Genomic DNA, 15,313 nt, shown 5'->3' on the forward strand with positions numbered 1-15,313 from the left:
GGTGTATAAGATGATGAGAGGCATTGATCGTATGGACAGTCAGTCGCTTTTTCCCAGGGCTGAAACGGCTAGCACGAGAGGGCATAGTTTTAAGGTGCTTGGAAGTAGGTACAGAGATGTCAGGGGTAAGTTTGTTTGTTGTTGTTGTTGTTTTTTTTTACACAGAGAGTGGTGAGTGCGTGGAAAGGGGTGCCAACGACGGTGGAGGAGGTGGATACGATAGGGCCTTTTAAGAGACTCCGGGACAGGTACATGAAGCTCAGAAAAATAGAGGGCTATGAGTTACCCCTAGGTAATTTCTAAGGTAAGGACATGTTTGGCACAGCTTTGCGGGCCGAAGGGCCTGTATTGTGCTGTAGGCTTTCTATGTTCTATGTTTCTACTATTCCCTGTATAAAAAAATTCCTCTGTTCTAAAGGGTTACCCCTCAATTTTGAGATTGTGCCCTCTAGTTCTGGATACCCCCACCAGAGGAAACATCCTCTCCACATCCACCCTATCTAATCCTTTCAGTATTCGGTAGGTTACAATGCGATTCCCACGCATTCTTCTAAATTCCAATGAGTACAGGCTGCCGAACACTCCTGATATGTTAAGCGCTTCATTCCCAGAATCATCCTTGTGAACCTCCTCTGGACTCCCTCCAATAACAACACATCCTTTCTGAGATATGGAGCCAAAATTGTTGACAATATTCCAAACGTGGCCTGACCAATCTCTTATAAAGCCTCAGCATTATCTCCTTGTACTTAAATTCTATTCTCTTTGAAATGAATGACAAAATTGCATTTGCCTCTTTTTTTTACCAAAACTCAACTTGTAAATTAACCTTCTGGGAGTCTTGTACAAGTACTCCAAAGTCCCTCTGCCCCTCTAACGTTTGAACCATCTCCCCATTTAGATAATCATCCGCACTATTATTCCTTTTGCCAAAATGTATTATCATATACTTCCCAACACTGTATTCTATCTGCCACTTTTTTGCACATTCTTCCAATTAGTCCTGCTGCAATTGCATTGCTTCCTCAACACTACTTACACCTCCACCTGTCTTCGTATCATCCGCAAACTTTGTCATAAAGCCAGCAATTCCATTATCATTAACAAACAACTTGAAAAGCAGCTGTCCCAATACTGACCCCTGAGGAACACCACTAGTCACTGGCAGCCGACCAGAAAAGGTCCCTTTTATTCCCACTGGCTGCCTCCTGCCTGTCAGCCATTCCGGAGGGTTATGGGCTGAATGCAGGTCTGTGGGACTAGGTGAGAGTAAGAGTTCGGCACGGACTAGAAGGGCCAAGATGGCCTGGTTCCGTGCTGTAATTGTTATATGGTTATATGGTTAAGCAGCCTCATGTATGGCACCTTATCAACCACCATCTGAAAATCCAAGTAAATGACATCCACTGCCTCTCCTTTATCCACCCTGCATGTTCCTTTCTTGAACTCAAACAGATTTGTCAAACAAGATTTCCCTTTACAAAAACCATGCTGACTTGAACTTATTTTATCATTAGTCTCCAAGTACCCGAACCCTCATCCTTAATAATAGACTCCAACACGTTTCCAGCCACTGAGGTTAAGATAATTTCCTTTCTTTTGCCTTCTTCCCTTCTTAAAGAATGGAGTGACATGTGCAATATTCCAGTCCTCCAGGACCAAGCCAGAATCATGTGATTCTTGGAAGATTATGACCAATCATGCATTATCTCTTTAGCAACTTCTCTCAGGACTTTGGGACGTAGTCCATTTGGCCCAGGTGACTTATCCAAGACTTCTGAGTTTGCCTTGCACTTTTTCCTATGCAACAGCACTCACTCCTATTCCTTGACACTCACAGACACCTGGCATACTGCTAATGCCATCCACAGTAAAGACAGATGCAAAATACTTATTGAGTTCATCTGCCATTTCTTTGTCCCCCATTACTACCTCACCAGCATCATTTCCCAGTGGTCTAATATCAACCCTCACCTTCCTTTTACTCTTTATAAAACTGAAAAAACTTTTGATATCCTGCTTTATATTATTGGCTAGTCTGCCCTCATATTTCATCTTTTCCCTCTTTTTTTTTTAAGTTGCCTTTTGTTGGATTAAAAACTTCCCAGTCATCCAATTTGCCACTCCCCACTCACTTTTGCTAGTTTATATGCCCTTTCCTTGGCTTTTATGCAGTCCTTTATCAGCCACAGTTGCCTCCCCCTGCCATTTGAGAACTTCTTCCTCTGTGAACATATCTATCCTGTGCTTTGTGAACTATTCCCAGAAACTTCAGCCATCTCTGCTCTGCCGACATCCCCGCCAATATCCTCCTCCAATCCACTTGGGCAAGCTCCTCTCTCATGCCTCTGTAATTCCCTTTATTCCACTGCGATACTGATGTATGTGTTATGCTTCTCCCTCTCAAATTACAGTATGAATTTGTAAGTTCCCTAATAAGATAAGTGTTATTACACAACACCCAATCTAAGATAGCCCTTCCCCAAGTCGGCTCAAGCACAAGCTGCTCTAAAAAACCATCTCTAAGGCATTCCACAAATTCCCTCTCTTGCAATCTGACACCAACCTGCTTTTCCTAATTCCTTGCATATTGAAGTCCCCCATTACAATTGCGTCATTACCTTTATTACATGCCTTTTCCAACTCCCTTTGCAATCTCAACCCCACATCTTGGCTACTATTTGGAGGCCTATATAGGATTCCCATAATGGCTTTTTTCACCCTTGCAATTTCTTAACATCACCTACAAAGATTCAACATTCTCTGACCCAACGTCACCTCTTTCTAATGATGTAATTCGATCTCTTACCAACAGAACCACACCAATGCCTATGCCTTCCTGCCTGTCCTTTCAATACAAAGTATATCCTTGTGTGATGTTAAGTTCCCAACCTGGCCGCCTTTCAGACACAACTTAGTGATGCCCACAATATCATACTGACCAATCCCTAACTGCACCACGAGTTTGTCCACCTTATTCCAAATGCTTCGCCTTTTTGAATTTTGACTGTGGTACAATTTAACTCTTTGCTCTGTCTGCATTTGTACCCAATCACTGGCTTGTCCTTCATTCGATTCATGTTACGCCCATCATCTACTTCTAAACCTGCTGACTCATTCTCAACTCTATCATACTGACTCCTATCCCCCCACCATATTAGTTTAATTCCCAATATTCCTTATAATGTCCTTATAATTCCCAATATTCTCTGTCAGGAAAACTTATCATTATTTAGAAAGTGGTCTGGTAAAGTTTATTATGAGCATATATAAATAATAATCACATAATATGTTCTGAATTTATTTTTCAACCATTTAGGAGGCTGGTGGGGTGGTAGGTGAGGACCAGGGGAATCCTATTCCTAGTGGGGTGGTGGGAGGATGGAGTGAGAGCAGATGTACATGAAATGGGGGAGATGCGTTTAAGAGCAGAGTTGATAGTGGAGGAAGGGAAGCCCCTTTCTTTAAAAAAGGAAGACATCTCCCTCGTCCTAGAATGAAAAGCCTCATCCTGAGAGCAGATGCGGCGGAGACGGAGGAATTGCGAGAAGGGGATGGCGTTTTTGCAAGAGACAGGGTGAGAAGAGGAATAGTCCAGATAGCTGTGAGAGTCAGTAGGCTTATAGTAGACATCAGTGGATAAGCTGTCTCCAGAGACAGAGACAGAAAGATCTAGAAAGGGGAAGGAGGTGTCGGAAATGGACCAGGTAAACTTGAGGGCAGGGTGAAAGTTGGAGGCAAAGTTAATAAAGTCAACGAGTTCTGCATGCATGCAGGAAGCAGCGAATGCAGTCGTCGATGTAGCGAAGGAAAGGTGGGGGACAGATACCAGAATAGGCACGGAACATAGATTGTTCCACAAACCCAACAAAAAGGCAGGCATAGCTAGGACCCATACGGGTGCCCATAGCCACACCTTTAGTTTGGAGGAAGTGGGAGGAGCCAAAGGTGAAATTATTAAGAGTAAGGACTAATTCTGCTAGACGGAGCAGAGTGGTGGTAGAGGGGAACTGATTAGGTCTAGAATCCAAAAAGAAGCGTAGAGCTTTGAGACCTTCCTGATGGGGGATGGAAGTATATAAGGACTGGACATCCATGGTGAAAATAAAGCAGTGGGGGCCAGGGAACTTAAAATCATCGAAAAGTTTAAGAGCGTGAGAAGTGTCACGAACATAGGTCGGAAGGGATTGAACAAGGGGTGATAAAACAGTGTCGAGGTATGACAATTTCTTTTCTTTCTGAATTAACTAAGTTGATGTACAATTTGAATTATGTTTACTTTTCATTAGCTTTTTTAAAAATTGTTGGAAATTAAAACTATTCATATTTTTCTTAAAATTTGATGAATTGAGTCACAAAGCCATCTATTCCATAATCCAAATCGTTGATGTACAACGTAAAAAGAAGTGGCCCCAACACAGACCCCTGTGGAACACCACTGGTAACCGGCAGCCAACCAGAATGGGATCCCTTTATTCTCACTCTGTTTCCTGCCAATCAGCCAACGCTCTATCCACGTATGTAACCTTCCCGTAATTCCACGGGCTCTTATCTTATTTAGCAGCCTCATGTGCAGCACCTTGTCAAGTGCCTTCTGAAAATCCAAATACACAACATCCACTGCATCTCCCTTGTCTAGCCTACTTGTAATTTCCTCAAAAAATTGTAATAGGTTTGTCAGGCAGGATTTTCCTTTAAGGAATCCATGCTGAGTTCTGCCTATCTTGTCATATGCCTCCAGGTACTCTGTAACCTCATCCTTGACAATCGACTCCAACAACTTCCCAACCACCGATGCAATATAATTTCCTTTTTGCTTCCTTGCCCGCTTCTTAAATAGCGGAGTGACATTTACAATCTCCAGAACCATGCCAGAATCTATTGACTTTTGAAAGATCATTGCTAATGCCTCCGCAATCTCCACAGCTACTTCCTTCAGAACACGAGGGTGCATTCCATCTCATCCGGGAGATTTATCTACCCTTAAGACTATTCAGCTTCCTGAGTGCTTTCTCTGTCGTAATTGTGACTGCGCACACTTCTCTTCCCTGCCACCCTTGAGTGGCGGGATACTGATGTCTTCCTCAGTGAAGACTGATGCAAAATACTCAGTCAGTTCCTCCGCCATCTCCTTATCTCCCATTACAATTTCTCCACCATCATTTTCTATCGGTCCTATATCTACTCTCACCTGTCTTTTACTCTTTATATACTTGAAAAAGCTTTTAGTATCCTCTTTGATATTATTTGCTAGCTTCCTTTCATAGTTAATCTTTTCCCTCTTAATGACCTTCTTAGTTTCCTTTTGTAAGCTTTTAAAAACTTCCCAATCCTCTGTCTTCCCATTAATTTTTGCTTCCTTGTATGCCCTCTCCTTTGCTTTAACTTTGGCTTTGACTTCTCTTGTCAGCCATGGTTGTATCCTTTTTCCATTCGAAAATTTCTTCTTTTTTGGAATATACCTGTCTTGCACCTTCCTCACTTCTCACAAACTCGAGCCACTGCTGCTCTGCCGTCCTTCCCGCTAGTGTCCCTTTCCAGTCAACTTTGGCCAGTTCCTCTCTCATGCTACTGTAATTTCCTTTACTCCACTGAAATACCGACACATCGGATTTCAGCTTCTCTTTCTCAAATTTCACAGTGAACTCAATCATGTTATGATCACTGCCTAAGGGTTCCTTCACCTCAATCTCTCTAATCACCTCTGGTTCATTACACAATACCCAATCCAGTACAGCCGATCGCCTAGTGGGCTCAACAACAAGCTGTTCTAAAAAGCTATCTCGTAGACATTCTATAAATTCTCTCTCTTGAGATCAAGTGCCGACCTGATTTTCCCAATCCACTCGCATGTTAAAATCCCCCACAATTAGCACAACACTGCCCTTCTGACAAGCCTTTTCTATTTCCTGTTGTAATCTGTAGTCCACATCACTGCAGCTGTTAGGAGGCCTGTATATAAACGCCATCAGGGTCCTTTTACCCCTGCAATTTCTTAGCTCAACCCATAAAGATTCTGCACCTTCCGATCCTATGTCACCTCTTTCTAATCATTTAATATTATTTCTTACCAATAAAGCCACGCCACCCCCTCTGCCTACCTGCCTATCCTTCCGATACACCGTGTATCCTTGGATGTTCAGCTCCCAGAGACATGCATCCTTTAGCCACGTCTCAGTGATGGCCACTATATCATACCTGCCAATCTGTAGCTATACAACAAGATCATCCACCTTATTCCTTATGCTGTGTGCATTTAAGTATAACACCTTAAGTCCAGTATTTGGTACTTTTTGCTTTGATTGCACTGCAACTTTATTGCACTGCAACTCATCCCAATGGCTGCAAATTTGCCCCATCACCTGCCTGTCCTTTCTGACATCTTTATTGCTCACTATCGAGACTTATTTCTGTTTTCCCCCTCCTCCACTCTATTATTCTGATTCCCATCCCCCTGCCAAGTTAGTTTAAACCCTCCCTAACCATATCTGTACCCCCCAATTTTGTATACCTTTATCAAATCTCCTCTCAAATTTGCAAGTTCTAAAGAATACAGTCCCAAACTATTTGATCTTTCCTTTTAACTCAGGTCCTCCAAACCCTGCAAAATCCCATCTCCTGTACTCAATATATTGGTTTATGAAGGACAATGTGCCAAAAGTTTTCTTTACAACCTTGTCTATCTGATGCCACTTTCAACAAATTATGAGCCTGTATCCCAGATTGCTCTGTTCTATCACACTCCTCAGTGCCCTATCGTTCACTGTACAAGATCTACCCTGGATGGTCCTACCAAAGTGCACAACCTCGCACTTGTTTGCATTAAATTCCATCTGCCATTTTTCAGCCCATTTTTCCAGCTGATGCAGATCCCTCTGCAAGCCATAACAGCCTTCCTCACTGTGCACTACACTACCAATTTTCGCGTCATCGCAAATTTGCTGATCCAGTTCACTACATTATCATCTAGATCAGTGATAAAGATGACAAACAACAACGGATCCAGCACCAGTCCCTGTGGCACACCACTCTCTGGCTTCTCCCACAAAGCCATTGTCTAATCCAGTTTACTATCTCAGCCTGAATGCCGAGCGACTGAAGCTTCATGTGGAAGCTTTGTCAAGTGCCATACAAGAATCCATGTAGACAACATCCACTGCCTTGCCTCCATCGTCTTTCCTGATAACTTCCTTGAAAAACTCTACAAGATTAGTTAGACATGACCTATCATGCGCAAAACAAGCTGACTATCCTTCATCACCCACGTCTATCCAAATACTAATATATCGACCGTTACTATGAAGAAGAAGAAAGCCTTTAACTCCGAGTGGAGTCATCGGGATGCCGTCATGACGGCGCTTTTTTTTTATCAGCAGGCTTTCTTATTTTTACGAGGCCAAGTTGCTAGCTTAATGCTCAATCCAGCACGGATGGAAAGCGTGCAACGGAGCCAGCTGGATTCGAACTCGGGAGCCTTCATTCCGAAGTCTGGCGCTAATGCCACTACGCCACCAGCCGGCCATCGACCCTTACTATACTTTCCAATAACTTCCACACAACTGACGTCAGACTCACCAGCCTATAATTCTCTGGGTTTCTGTTTAGAGCCTTTTTTAAACAATGGAACAACATTGGCTATCCTCCAATCTTTTGGTACCTCTTCTTTTGCTAAGGATATTTAAATATCTCTGCTAGGGCCCCTGCAACTTCTGCACTTGCCTCCCATAGGATCCCAGGGAACACCTTGTCAGGCCCTGTAGATTTATCCACCCTGATTTGCCTTAGGATAGCAAACACCTCCTCCTCCAAAATCTGTACAGAGTCCATGAAGTTGATGCTGTTTTGCCTCATTTCTATAGACTCAGTGCCCATCACCTGAGTAAATACAGATGCAAAGAATTCACTTAAGATCTCTTTTTTTGGCTCTGCACATGGATAACCATTCTGGTCTTCCAGATGACCAATTATGTCCCTTGCAATCCTTTTGCTCAACATACCTGAAGAATCCCTTAGGATTTTCCTTCATTAGAAGTAACTTCATGCCTTCATTTAGCTTTCCCAATTTCAAGTGTTCTCTTGCATTGCTTATACTCCAGAAGCATCTCATTTGTTCCTACTTGCCTATACCTGTTATGCGTCTCCTTTTTCCTCTTAACTAGTACCGCAATATCTCTTGAAACCCAAAGTTTTCTACACTTGTTATCTTTACCTTTTATTCTGACAGGCACATACAAGCTTTGTTCTCTCAAATTTTTGAAGGCCTCGCACTTACCAAGTACACCTTTGCCAGAAAACAGCCTGTCCCAATCCACACTTGACAGATAATTTCTGATACCATCAAAATTGGCCTTTCTCTAATTTAGAATCTCAACCCACAGACCAGACCTATCTTTCTGCATATTTACTTTGATACTAATGGCATTGTGGTCACTGGATGCAAAGTGTTCCCCTGCACAAACTTCAGTCACCTGTCCTGTCTCATTCTCTAATAGCAGAATATTGTGTTGGCATGTGGCCAAGTGGTTAAGTCGTCGCTAGTTCGAGCCTCAGCTGAGGCAGCATGTTATGTCCTTGAGCAAGGCACCTAACCACACATTGCTCTGTGACCACACCGGTGCCAAGCTGTATCGGCCCTAGTGCCCTTCCCTTGGACAACATCGGTGGCATAGAGAGGGCAGACTTGCAGCATGGGGAACTGCCAGTCTTCCATACAACCTTGCCCAGGCCTGCGCCCTGGAAAGCTTCCAAGGCGCAAATCCATGGTCTCACAAGACTAATGGATGCCGATATAAGATCCAATATTGCACGCTTTCTCATTGGGACTTCCATGTGCTGATGAAGGATACTTTCCTAAACACATTTTTGATAAACTTTTTCCCATCTAGTCCTTTTACAGTGTGGATTTCCCAGTCAATATGTGGAAAGCTAAAATCACCTACAATAACACCCTTATGTTTCTTTCCACAGTTTGTGATCTCTTTACAAATTTGATCCTCTAAATCCCTAGGACTGTTAGGTAGTCTGTAATATAGCCCCATTAATGTGATCATACCTTTCCTATTTCTCAGTTCCAGCCATAACACCTCATTAAAGTTCTCCAGTCTGTCTTGACGGAGCACTGCTGTGACATTTTTCCTGACTAGTAACAGCACCTCTCCTCCTATAATCGCTCCATCTGTCCCGTCTAAAACGGGACCCCTGAATACTGAGCTGCCAGTCCTGTCCCTCCAGCAACCACCAAGTCTCACTAATGGCTGCAACATCATAATTCCGGGTGTTGATCCATGTCCTGAGCACATCACCTTTCCTACAATAATTCTTGCATTGAAAAAGATCTCAACCTATTATTTAATTAAAAGTTCATCAACATTTCTAACTAGCGATCACTTCCCCAGAAGTTCCAGTGCACAATAACAGGTGTGCTGGAATGGCACACACATAATAAAATGATAAATAGTTTACACCAAGCTCAACAGCTTTTCAATCACATTGGGGCAAAATCTGCAATGAAACTGAATCTCCAATCACATATATTTTCAATTATTCTTTAATAATATGGGACTTTCTTGAACAAATTATAAAAATTTAAGCTGATTTAATTAAGTTCACTTAATTGTCAATGTTTCCTTGTGACAAAGTCAACACTTATCACCCAGTGCAAACCTTGAACACACTGAACTAGTTCAATGCACTTAGCAGGCACCAAGCAAATAGTATTACTCTAATGATATGTCAGGAGATGAACATACAAGTCATTTATTAATTATTCGGAGTTTGTCTTGTTTATATTTAAGATGTTCACTGTTCACCTATATTTTAAGGTGAACATAACCAACAGGAAATTAACATGCAAAATACATGATGTCTGGGGAAAATTAAAACACATTGAACAGGTATTATTTTACCTGTAATTATTTAATCCTTACCTACATAAATTTAAAACATCAGAAATCCAACAAGCCTTTTGCACAGGGGAACTTTTACTGTACCTTTATGTTAATAGAACTTAATAGCCAAACAGCATACTTTCAATACATTATATCTAGGTACTCACATGGAGAAGTGCATAAAGGGTTTATGTTTAGTAGCTGGAGTTTTTTTCTTTGGTGATCCCAGTGAAGAACTCTCAAAAATAGTTTGCTCAACCTCATCATCACTGTGGATGTAATCTTCCAGAATGTGGTTCATAGCATCTGACAAAGGAAATCAAGTGTAAGGTAATAGAGTAATATCTCTTAAGCTGTTTTATAAAGCACAATACAGATATAAAGGTATGTGAAAATCATAAACCTCTCAGACATTTCAAAATATCACATTTTCTAACAATGTATTTTATCACAATAGTACCAAAAAGGAATTCACAATGCAAACACATAAATTAACCAGCTACTGAACATAAAATCTTGATCATCTGAAAAACATCTACATCATCCAAAAATTTAATGTGTTCAACAAGTGTACCTTTATTATGAACTATATTTATTATCAGTTTATAGTAGTAGCCAACAATTTGAGCTAATAGAATTATATCACACCAGCTAATTACAGGTTGGCAAACTACACACATTAAATCAAGTCCTAAACTAAATATTAGAAAAGTATTTTAAAATAACAGTCAAGTTTTAATGTTAAATGTTCCAAAATGACTAACAAAATTAATGACATTAAATGTGTTAAAGTTTCTTTTTCTCACTTATAAGTTGTTACATTTGTTTTGCTGTTTAAAAAAAGTTCATTTTGATCAAAGCTAGACTCACATTTCTATGCCTGTTCATCAACAAATCTTAAAGAAAATCTAAATGATACTATTTTCAGATTTCAATTATGTATCTTATGGATCAGCTGCTTCCCATCAGAAAACCACAAGAATTATACACATTTGGCTTAAACAATGAAGTCCTCAAAGAGAAACATTACCAACTTTAAATTATGCAGTAATGTTACCTTTAGGAGAAAAATGCTCCTTGTCATTTTCAGTTTAGTAGTTAGGTTAATTAATACAGCTTTTTTTATTCAGAGTTATAATGTCCATCATGTCTTTCTTTGGATTCTTAATGAGATCAGAAAGCACTAACAAGCACACCATTAAAAAAAATGGTGTAATTTTAGCTCTAATTCTATTGAAATTGCAACAAGATAACTCTCACTGGAAATAAACTGAGCTCTGACTATAATTTAATTCTATATATGTGTGTATGAATGAACAAATACGACAGTCAAATGAACCTGGCTTAGCAAGTCAACACAGAAAGAACAAGCATCCAAAAAATTATAACAGCCGAACAATTGTACAAGTCCAACATGAGCAATGACCATCAAAACAGTCTGAACTCAATGGAAACTATAAATGTTAATCAACAGAATGATGGTATATAACATATAACTGAGATCAGCCTGAATAACACAATCCAATTTTAACAAAAGTGGGTTAAGGAGTAGAGAAGTTTTGGTTACAGCCCAGGAGAAGTTTCGGTTTGACTTTTTCTTGCAGCAATTTGGCACTTTGTGGTCACCTGATTTGCTGATGGTATGGCTTCCCAATACAAATCTAAGCTGCAAGTGTCAGGATTATTACAAATCACTTCAATATTTAAAAAAGTAAACAGATCACACAAATCCACACTAAATAATTCTTGCTTTATTAATTAACTCATTTTCATAATGGATGGTTTATGACCAAGGGCAGAAGGTTACTTTGTGAATGGAAGCCTACAACTAAGCCTGTACCACGAGGACTGGTATTGAAACTCTTACTGTTCATTATACAAATTGGTGATTGGAATGTGAATGTATGAAATACAACTAGGCTTTCAGATTATGCAAATTTTATTGTTGTTATTAATAATGGTGGTTACTGTTTTTATCATTGTTATTGATATTGGTTTGGGGGAAGTAGTGGGATAAGCTCCCACTACCTATTAAATGCTCCCAATGACTTGTGTCTCAAAGATCCTCTGATAACCATGTCCACCTCTGGCCTTCATGTGTGGCTTAGCTACTAAACCTAGCATAACTTTCTACTGACAGAAGGGGTAATAGTGTATTACTGGCACCTTAAAACCAACTGCTTTAGGCGGATGGGGTTCGTCAGCAATAGTTGGTAGTTCATCTAGGAGAAGGAAACTGATCTCAAACCTCTGCTGTCTGGTGGCTATACCCACACATAGGGAAAATTTCAGGAGGAAACATCAAGAAAAAATCCAGAGCTGGAGTCACAAAGGCAGACTTATGAGTTCAATACTGACTGGCAACTTCTGCTAAACTGTATCCATCTCTGATTTCTTTTGTATTCATCCACTGTGTGGAGAGGAATAATCTGCTGCACGGCCAACAGCTTGCTCTCCATATTGTACTGCCCTGGCGTGCATACTGGCTTACACCTCACGTAGACAGCTACGATGCAACATCTATGGTTGATCTCGATCAATGGAGGGCCTCACTCTAATGATAATGAAGGGGAACATTTTAGGGCACAGAACAATTCTGATCAGCTTATAGGCTGGGCAGAACAATGGAAGATGGGCATTAAACTCAATAAGTGCAAGGTGATATATTCTGGAACTTCAAATAGCAATAGGCCATACTATACACCTTGGTGTACGAGCCTGTAGATCCCCAAGGGTAGCAGCCCATTGGATAAGATGATGCAGAAGGTGTAAAAAACACTTACTTTTTGCTAGAATATAAAATATAAGAGCATGGAGGTCATGATACAATTTTATATTGTGCCGGTCTGGAGGGGGCGTGGTCGAGCCCATCCCTGCATTTCTAATGGCTGGCGCTCTTTATTGTTCTTCTGTTAATATGCTTTTGTGGGATTATGGTGGGAAGTTCCAGTTCATTACATTTTAGCTTGGGTTATACAATTTTCCTTTTTTGTGTATTTGTGGGTCACCCTAACTGTAACCGGGTTGTGCGATGGTCACCTCCCCTGTCTGTATGAGACTGGTGGCATTCACTCTCTGGGCCATGGTGCCCGGTCTGTCTTGTGTTTATCACAATAAAACAGTTGATGAGTTAGCGAGCTTCCTCATCTGTCATTATGGACCAAATGCTCACCACAATATTATTTTGGTTAGGCTACAGCCAGGATATTGTGTACAGTTATGGTCTCCACACTAATGGAAGTCAATTGTCAATTCAGAAGTGGACACGAGATTCTGCGGGTGCTGGAAATCCAGAGCAATACACACTAAATTCTTAAGGAACTCTGTAATTCAGGCAGCATCAATGGAGAGGAATAAACAGTTCACTTTTCAGGCAGAAACCCTTCATGGAAATACATTAATTAATGTAATTGTTAAGTCTGTACAGTTGGTTAAATTTTCCATAAACCTTCACCAAAATTCAAAAGTATTAGTGTAACAACAGTGTATATTTTAAGTGAACACATAAATTACTTAATATCACACTTTTCTGGACCCCAATCACAAAAACAGTTTATCTTAGCCATGCAGCAGTAACAAGACTACAGCAATAAAATGCAATTTAAATACAGACCATCTTTGTTGTCATTCGGTGTTGGTTCTGCATGAGGAAAAACCTTGTACAAAGCAATCAGAATTCCATTGAAGGCATTCTCCAGCAGAGGTCTAATGATGTGTGATAGTGCTTCTCCCGATGAGGTCACAGCTCGTTGAGAAGCAGGCACAATGTTCTGCATGGCAAGATAGAAGTCCTGTGCACTTATGACAATAGATGAGACATCCAGCTGCAGCTTCTGACTGGTTGCATAAATCTGAGGGTAACGTCGACGAAGGGCAAACAAGGCTGCCTCAGTGCAAAGTGCTTTAATATCAGCTCCGCAGTACCCTTGTGAGAAGGAAATTAAATACTTTTTAAAGAGAAGAAAATAACCAAAACAAATCTTTCATTTTACAACAATTCTTCAAACCTGAGTTTAAACTGTGAAAGCATAAACTGCTTTTGATTCAAGAGGACAGAAATATATACAAATAAGATGCATGTTTTACATATCCAGTATAGTATCCTTTCATTCATTCATGTTTAGAAATATTTAATAGTAGGCAAGTAATAAGCACTTTGAACAAAAATACTTCTGACTTTAGGGTAAATTACATCAGGAAAAAATTGGAAGTTCCACCAGTGACACCCATATGCTGAGAATTAATTTTGAAACACAATGTATTTCATAAGGCTCACATTTAAAAATATCTATTAAAATAGATGATAAAAGATACTACCATTTAACTTCCAATCCTACTGAAAATGCAGAGTTAAAAATCAGACACCCTTAAACATGGAGCTCAATTAAGAATGTAGAAATAAGTCAAGTACCAAGTAAATGTTTGCATACATTTTAAAAAATAAAACTAGTTGAAGAACAGGCTTTTATATATTCAATGTAACTCAACAATGTTTCCAATGAAACAGAGTTGAAATAGATCAATCACACAACTTCATTTATTTTCACTGCAGTTAAAACAATACAATTCTTTCAAGTAACTATTAGTCATCATAATACTTTATTAATACATGCAATGATGAATAGAAATATCAATATTTTAACTCACCTACACACTTTTCAGCTAATTCTTCAAGGAAACCCTGCAAAGGTTTTGGATTCCAGTCTCTGGTATGGATCTGAAATATGTGCTTCCGTGCCTATATGAGATTGCAAAAACAACAAGATGTAGGCTAAACACTTCAAATCAGAAATATACAACTGCACAATATTGATTTTGCACAATTTCTATTATTATACCTATTTCTCAGTAAATTAATCAATAATCTAACAAAAACATGCATTCAAAATTTTATAACTTGAACATTCAATTAATCACTTCATATTCAAAGCCACTGCATTCCTCACCACCCCCAGAGCTCTAAGTAAATACTCCTTTCCATATCTAGGAGATTTGAGTTTTGATTTAGTCTCAATTTAGGAAATTTCAGATCAATCTTGTGTTATGGACATTTCTAAATGTCCCTTTCAGTGATCAATCATTGCAGCTATGTTCCTATGAAATTACCAAGAGTGGACTATAGCACCTGAATCACACAAGACACAATTTAGAAAGAGAATTATAGCAAATGGAGGAGGAAATAAAAATATTTTAACCAATGTTATTTTTTATCATCTAAACAACAATGTAAATAAAAACTAGTATTTTATGAATTGATCTAGACCACAAGATATAGGAGCAGAATTAGGCCATTTGACCCATTGAGTCTCCTCTGCTATTTCATCATGGCTGATCCTTTTCCGTCTCAGCCCCAACTTCCTGCCTTTCCCTCCCCCCACCCCAACCAATCCCTTCATTTCCTGACCACTCAAGAACCTATCAACCTC

At 39.9% G+C, this 15,313-nt stretch overlaps 1 protein-coding gene across 1 annotated transcript in view; it reads right to left on the minus strand.

The window, feature by feature from the left end:
• The window catches only part of atad2b (ATPase family AAA domain containing 2B), a 200,965-nt gene that overhangs the window by 58,152 nt on the left and 127,500 nt on the right, over window positions 1-15,313 (minus strand). The window contains exons 15-17 of the mRNA XM_063036823.1: window positions 14,535-14,625; window positions 13,501-13,812; window positions 10,055-10,193 (exon numbers count right to left, since the gene is read on the minus strand). Of these exons, the coding sequence (XP_062892893.1) occupies window positions 10,055-10,193; window positions 13,501-13,812; window positions 14,535-14,625 (542 nt within the window). The remainder of the gene's footprint in view (window positions 1-10,054; window positions 10,194-13,500; window positions 13,813-14,534; window positions 14,626-15,313) is intronic.

This window comes from Mobula hypostoma, chromosome 2 (genome assembly GCF_963921235.1).
Source record: "Mobula hypostoma chromosome 2, sMobHyp1.1, whole genome shotgun sequence".
Taxonomy (NCBI): Eukaryota; Metazoa; Chordata; class Chondrichthyes; order Myliobatiformes; family Myliobatidae; genus Mobula; species Mobula hypostoma.